Genomic DNA, 7580 nt, shown 5'->3' with positions numbered 1-7580 from the left:
GAAGACCTGCAGTTTTTTGACAAAGGAACTTTGTCATCAGCTGTGCAGTTAAAATGCTTCCAAAGCTGTAGATATCAGAAAATAATGGCTCCCTAATCCTCATTCATACATAGTTGATACCTCCCCTGAAAACATAGCTTCATCTTTATTTCAAATCAGTAGAGGCTTCTACAATCTGGGTTTAAGAATTCACTGTGGCAATTGGGAAGTTCTTATTTGGAAAGTGGAGAATGCAGAATTCAAAAACACATTCGAATTACAGAGAAGATGGCGTTGCTGAACTCATCGACAGCTGAATGCGCCCTGTGCTGCAGACACACCTCTTGTGAGCCATGGCAGCAGGGTTACTGGGGATCTTAAACCACACTGCGTTAGTTTTGAAAAATAAATGTAAAAAATCAGAAACGTGTCTGCACCATGGTGATTTTTTCAATGCACATAGACAAAGAAGAAAAATATGACTCCCTTTTCCAGTTCTCCAGTTGCTTTTCCAGCCAAAGCCCCTTTGATTCATGTGTGTCGAACATGAGTTCAGCTAAACGTTCTCATTTACCAACAAACATCACTGTGAAAGGCCGCGCAAAACAATTTAGTGCAATTGCAACTTTGCCAATTCAAGTAGTTTTCCTCAAAAAAAACAAACAAACAAACAAAAAAACACATTTTTTTTAAAAGGCGTAGCAAATCAAGCATTTTTGGCCGCAACAATCACAAAATAAAACTCAACAAAATCCTGTATGGACTGATTATATGCTGCTAATGGATTCATTCAGATATGTCTGAATGGGTTGCACAAATACTGTCATTATTAAGTTTCAATTATTGTTCTTTAATATTGTTAATCAACTGAAAATCGAAACCTATGGCACCTATTCAGGCAATGTTTGTTTTTGCTGTATTGAAAAAAGGTATTGTACAGTATAAAGACACCACCATATTGTAAGCTATGTATTGAATTAGATTTATGTGTATTGATACAACCCTAATGTATATATGAGGAAGGGGGGATAGGTTTAAATAAAATCTCCAGCTTTTGATAAAGAATATGCTAATAATAATAATAATAAAAATAAGATAATGATGAATGTAGTGAAATGGGGGGGGGGGGGTAAAAGTCATTATTCACTGCTGTTGCTATGAGTGCCCTAAATTAGCAACCAGTTGCTATAACAAGTCACATAATTAGCTGAATTACCTTTGTGCATTTATAGTGTTACAGTGTCTCAGTATAAGGTCAAATCTGGATTTTCAGGCTGGTCCCGAGAATAAACAGATCAAGACTAGACTGGTACATGATTGTGACGCATACCTTAAACCCTTTAAAACTTTCTACACCATTCTCATTGTAAAACTGTGACATGAATTTTCACATATAATTAAGCATATGACCTACATTAGAAAACCTTTAGCCAGATCCAAAAGTAACAATAAATAAATACATAAATAACTGTGGTACATGAATGTTAATATAGAGATGGAAAACTATCGATTTCAAACAAACAAATAGAGTGGTAATATTACTGCTTAGTAAGACAGGCCTGTAATATCATTTTATCTGCTTTACAATTTTATGTAGAAGTTGCCTAGAACCGGAAAATTAATCTATACTGTCACTTACTGGCGGTTCCTCTGGCATGTTCAGCATCTTTGATGCCACTGTTTTTGACAAATATTTTCTATTATGTGACTGAAAGGTGGTAATAAGAAGAATAAGTCAGTCAAAAATGCAGTGTCGATCTCTAAAGTAGCCAAAGGATGGGTGCACGGTGGGTTAGTGGTTAGCATATTCGCCTCACACCTCCAGGGTCGGGGGTTGGATTCCCACCGTGGCCCTGTGTGTGCGGAGTTTGCATGTTATCCCCGTGCTGCGGGGGTTTCCTCCGGGTACTCCGGTTTGATCCCCCAGTCCAAAGACATGCATGGTAGGCTGATTGGCATGTCCAAAGTGTCCGTATTGTATGAATGGGTGTGTGAGTGTGTATGTGATTGTGGCCTGCGATGGATCGGCACCCTGTCCAGGGTGTACCCCGCCTTGTGCCCGATGCTCTCTGGGATAGGCTCCAGGTTCCCCGTGACCCTGAAGGAAGGATAAAGCGGTATAGAAGATGGATGGATTTCTATTTCTCTTTACTCATTACCTAAGTCCAGCTTTTTCTCTGGTCTCAGGACACTATCTATGGATTGACTTTTCTTCCTCTGGCTTCCTGATCGGTTCCTCTGGGTCCATGAATATCGTGACAGGCGTATACTATCATTTAAAGAGCTGATTGTCATGCGCCGTGAGGCCCTGCTGAAGGATGTTCGGAAGCTCTCTCCAGCGAAATAGTATAGTAGGGGGTTCAGACAGCTGTTCGATGCAGCCATACACAGAGTGATGACCAAAATCTTGAGCAGGTATGTCTCCTGCTCTTTGTTCTCGGATACTGCGGCCCGCAGATGAAGCGTGCGGACTATATGGTACGGTGCAAAGCACAGCAGGAAGGTGCTGAGGATCACAACGATTAGGTACACAGAGCGCCGGCGCTGGATCTGCCTTCGATTCTGTAACTTCTGATTAGCAAATAATCTTTGGATGATGCACCCATAGCAGCCCAGGATGATGATAAATGGGATCAGGAAGCCAAAGATCAGTCCCACATAATTGAGTTGTTGTACTCGTTTCCAGCCGGTCGTGTTTTTAATTTCAAAACAGCTTTTTTTCCCGTTATTCTCTGTAGTTCCTGTCATCAGGAAAGGAATGGACATGATCGCTACGAAGACCCAGATGCAAAAACACGCCAAATTGGCCCGCCGCATAGTCACCAGGGTCTTATTTCGAATGGGGTGCACCACAGCAAGATAGCGCAGCACACTTAGACCCGTGAGAAACAGCACGCTGGTATAGAGGTTCATATAGAAAGAGTACACACACCAGCGACACAGCCAGTCCCAAAAGTCCCAGTGACATTCCCTAAAGTAGTAAATCAGGCGAAAGGGCAATGTTAAGGAGAAGCCAACATCAGAAATAGCCAGGTTGGTCATGAACACAGTGTTGGCTGTTTTCTTAGTTGTCTGCCTCAGGAACACAAACAGAGCAGTCAAATTACTGAAAAATCCAACTGGAACCATTATGGTATAGGTAATAGTATATGCTAGGTATTTGAATTCGGTGCAGTTGGTTTGATTCAGAGAATCATTTTTCATTGTGGATGATATCCCCAGAGAATCTAAAGGGAAAGAAAACATGATTAAACACTGAAACAGTTCATCAGCAGAAACACTGCATTTCATTATTTTTGAAGGTATCTCTGCATTACAGCATTTCTTTGCATGTACTTAAGACTTTTGCACAGTAATGTACATACTGATTAAAATATAAGCAATGGACATTTGGGGAAATTGACAGCTCTGGAGTGCTTGGAAGGAGCCATTCTTGATACAAGTGATTTATGCCTGCATGTCTACCACAACAGAAGTCTAGAAAATATATTCAGGCTATGGCTTTAAAGGATGCTACATGTGATTTTATTTGACTTTAGCCCTCTTTTACACAAATCTGTTGGATTAATGTTTGGAAGAGTTCCCCTAAAATTACCAGAAGAACCTTCTAAAATGTGTAGTGAATTCAACTGTAGTTTGTTCTCCACCCTCTCCAGAGTTATTAATGATAAATAAATAAAAAAAATTTCTCCATAGAAAGAACAAAAGACACTTGAGTATGTCGTTCATTCCCAATAGCCTATAAATAGAAACACTCTGGAAAACCCACAGAATATCATCGAGGAACTGTGTAACTTTATAGCTTTACAGGTATGAATATGTTTTCTTGTGGTATAGTGAATTTCAGCAGAACTTCTTGAGGAACAAGTTGTAGTAGTGTGCTTCTGACAAAGAAAGAGAGAGAGAGAGAGAGAGAGAGAGAGAGAAACAGACAGTCTGTTTGACAGCCTACAATGCAAATCTAATGGAAATGAGGGTTTATCAAACCAAATAAAAGCAGCAAGATGAATGCAAATGATATATGCAAACATATGTACAAAAATTATGTATACACAAATGTGGTACATGTGGGCGCACGGTGGGTTAGTGGTTCGCACGTTCACCTCACACATCCAGGGTTGGGGGTTTGATTCGGCGTTTGTATGTTCTCCCCGTGCTGCGGGGGTTTCCTCCGGGTACTCCGGTTTCCTCCCCCAGTCCAAAGACATGCATGGTGAGCTGACTGGCATGTCCAAAGTGTCCGTAGTGTATAAATGGGTGTATGAATGTAAACGTGTGTGTGATTGTGCCCTGCGATGGATTGACTAATATTCCTCCAAGCTGATCAGTACTGCATACGTGCAGGACTGACCAACAGTTTACTGGAAACGTTTATTTGCAGTTACTGCTGAACAAGGGGGTCACGCCAGATTCCGAAAGCAAAGGTTCACATACTTCCACTCACAGATATGTAATATTGGATCGTTTCCCTCAATAAATAAACGACCAAGTATAATATTTTTGCCTCATTTGTTTAATAGGGCTCTCGTTGTCTATTTCTGATGATGTCATATTTATGCAGAAATATATACAATTCTAAAGGGTTTTTGTATATACATTATATATTATCCATGGATAATCTGGGTAGAAACCCCTTATAGAATTTGTAATGGTTTTAATGGTTATAATGTGAATTGTATTGGTTTTAATGGAAACGGTAATGGTCCATGTGGGTCTCTATTGGTAATTTGTTGCTTTCTATTGGTGGCATGTTATGTCTAGTGGATACCATTTAGGACCGGTAATGGTAATGGGTTTTAATGGTTAGCTGATGGTTTGTAATGGCGTTTGTAGTGGAAACCATTAGAATTTCTGTGATGTTTTCTATTGACTTTATTATTATTATTATTATTATTATTATTATTATTATTGATACCTATTACAGTTTAATAGGTTCTACAGTGTAATGTACCATTCATGCTATTATCTACTCAATAGCTATTGCACATATTCACTGCCCATCACCTTGTTATATATTTACGGTTTATATTTACATATTCAACCTGCACTTTGTTGTAATTTGCAGAATGCTAATATTTGCATGTGCTACATGCTAAACTGCATTTCGTTGCTCAGTACCTGTACTGTGCAGTGACAATAAAGTTGTATCTATCTATCTATCTATCTATCTATCCATCTATACATCTATCTATCTATCTATCTGTCTATCTATCTATCTATCTATCTATCTATCTATCCACCTACTTCAAATGGCATCTACTGATATTAGTTGTAAAACCTAATGCTACAAGTCAAGTCAAGTCAAGTGGCTTTTATTGCCATTTCATCCATATACAGCTGATAGAGTACACAGTGAAATGAAACAATGTTCCTCCAGGACCATGGTGCTACATAAAACAACACACTAACCACATGAGACGACACAGAACTTAAATAAGACCTACACATTCTACACAAAGTGCCTGTGCAGACGTGTGCAAACAACACAAGATAGTATAGTAACTACTAAACCAGGACAATGGGAACAGTAAGAGACAGTGTAGTGCAGACCTGTACACAGTTCTAGTGTAAAGGTGTCAAAAAGAATAACAATGTAATTTTTTAAAAATGTTGTAAATGTAAACATAACATACTATGACATTGCTTACATCATGGACATGCAACCTCTCCATGTAATAATGACTAATTACAGGGTGGCTAAGTGGCTGTTTCACAGATAGACTAAGAAAGTGCCTCTACCGTGTAGTGATAAGAAGTTCGGATCATTTTACTGACTCGGATCTTTGAATCTTGTTCAGCAAAATGAACGAATCTTTTTACGAGTCATTTCGTTCATTTCAGCAGAATATAATTAAAATGTTACACGTTAAATTCCCCAACACATTTAGTACTTAATAAACTATCAAATAAACTATAGACTAATGCAACCAAGGACAAATTATGAGAAATATAAATTATTAATTAATAGCTTAGCATTAGGTCTTCAGGTTATGCAGTCTGTGTCAGTGTTTCTCACCCGGGGGTCCGCGGACCCCTAGTGGTCCGGGTTGTTATTGCAGGGGGTCAGTGGGAAAGTTTTTTTTAAATGTTTAAATATTATTATATATATTTTGTTAAATGTATCTAAATATATTCAAATAAGATATGTTTTAAAATGAACCAATTTAGTTATTCGCGTGCATTCACAAATATCACGTTAGCTGAGCTGATGATCGTTCACTGTTGGATTTATTTTAAATTTATTTACAAATGAAATGATAATTTGCAAAATTGATGGATAAAATAATAATAATAATAATAAAGATCATTCAGAGAGTCAAATTAAATGTCACACCAACAATAAAATGTAAAAAATAAATAAATAAATAAATTAAAAATCTTGAAATGTTTTCAATTTTAAATGTTCAGTGTTAATATTAAATGGTAAATATTAATCAAATAAAGCAACATATATAGAAATGACTGTTAAATATATAACCTATAATTGTTGTGGAGTGAGGGGGTTTGAAATATGCTAGGGGTCCAGAGCTCACGAGTCGTTTATTCATCACGTGACCGTCCCATAGGCTGAATGCAGTAGAGACGTGCCGTGATGAACGAACGACTCGAACCCGAAGACTCGAGACGTGAACTAATAATTTCCGTTTCTAGTACTGCATGGTGCGTTGCCTATGGGGCGGTCACCGGAACAACGAGCGACTCGAACCTGAAGACTCGAGAGGTGAACTAATCATTTCTGTTTTTCCTGTACATAACCTATAGGAACGTTGCTGCGCATGCGCGGTCAACACAATAATCAACGAACCACTCTCTGAGACAACTCGTTGTTCCCGAGTCATATTAAAGAATCATATTAAAGAATCGTTCAAAATGAACGAATCGTTCATGAACGACACATCACTACTGACACTGATCAGGATAAATCGGCTACTAATGATGAATGAAATGTATTCATTCTAAGTGTATTATTATTAATTATTCTTATTATGTTAGCCTTTTTTGTCCCACTCACCTTCCATTCTAGACGACCTCACCAGCACACGCTGAAGCACGGCTCAAACTGAAACAAAAATAGAAATGTCAGGAAGTCCATGTCGTGGAAACCCAAGTGGACATTTCCTTCCCAGATGAACTGTTTACAGTTTGTGTACGTGCAAGAAATCCTCTCGTCTTCATTCGGAGTGCGCAGTGTTGTGTTGACTCTCCTCCTAACTCAGCACTCTGCACTCAGTAAAAGCAGATGTTCAGGTTAGTTGTGAAGTGAAGGTTCACTGGCAGTTCTATGGAAGTGTTTTGTCATCCTCCTCCTCCGTTTTTTTTTTTTTTTTTTTTTAACATACCATCCCTTTCATTCTCTTTGCCCAGTGATGAGCCCAGTGATTGTACAGACTTATTCAACACTACAGCAGCATTTAAAGGTCTATGTCCAAGGTCGATTAATGTTTTCAAAAACAAAAAACAAAACATGTTTTAAATAGCCTGGAACAAGTTTATTAGACCTGTTCACCAGATGTGTTTTATAGCCATAAAAATCAACAACAACAACAAAAAACAACAGAAACACTGTAATTGGTACCAAAGAAGCAAACATTCCATAGACA

The 7580-nt window shown here is 38.3% G+C and overlaps 1 protein-coding gene across 1 annotated transcript; it reads right to left on the bottom strand.

Moving 5' to 3' along the window:
- Positions 1 to 1102: 1102 nt before the first annotated feature.
- cysltr3 (cysteinyl leukotriene receptor 3) lies at positions 1103 to 7285 on the bottom strand. Its single transcript, XM_053635885.1, has 3 exons — positions 7120 to 7285; positions 6992 to 7039; positions 1103 to 3206 (listed from the first exon to the last, which is right to left on the bottom strand). The coding sequence occupies exons 2-3, from the start codon at positions 6996 to 6998 to the stop codon at positions 2128 to 2130; spliced, it is 1086 nt and encodes a 361-aa protein (XP_053491860.1). The 5' UTR covers positions 6999 to 7039; positions 7120 to 7285; the 3' UTR covers positions 1103 to 2127.
- Positions 7286 to 7580: the final 295 nt, after the last annotated feature.

The sequence above is a fragment of the Ictalurus furcatus genome, chromosome 11 (assembly GCF_023375685.1).
Source record: "Ictalurus furcatus strain D&B chromosome 11, Billie_1.0, whole genome shotgun sequence".
Lineage (NCBI taxonomy): Eukaryota > Metazoa > Chordata > Actinopteri > Siluriformes > Ictaluridae > Ictalurus > Ictalurus furcatus.
The sequence above is the reverse complement of the archived record's forward strand: the minus strand, read 5'-3'. Positions and strand labels throughout refer to the sequence as shown.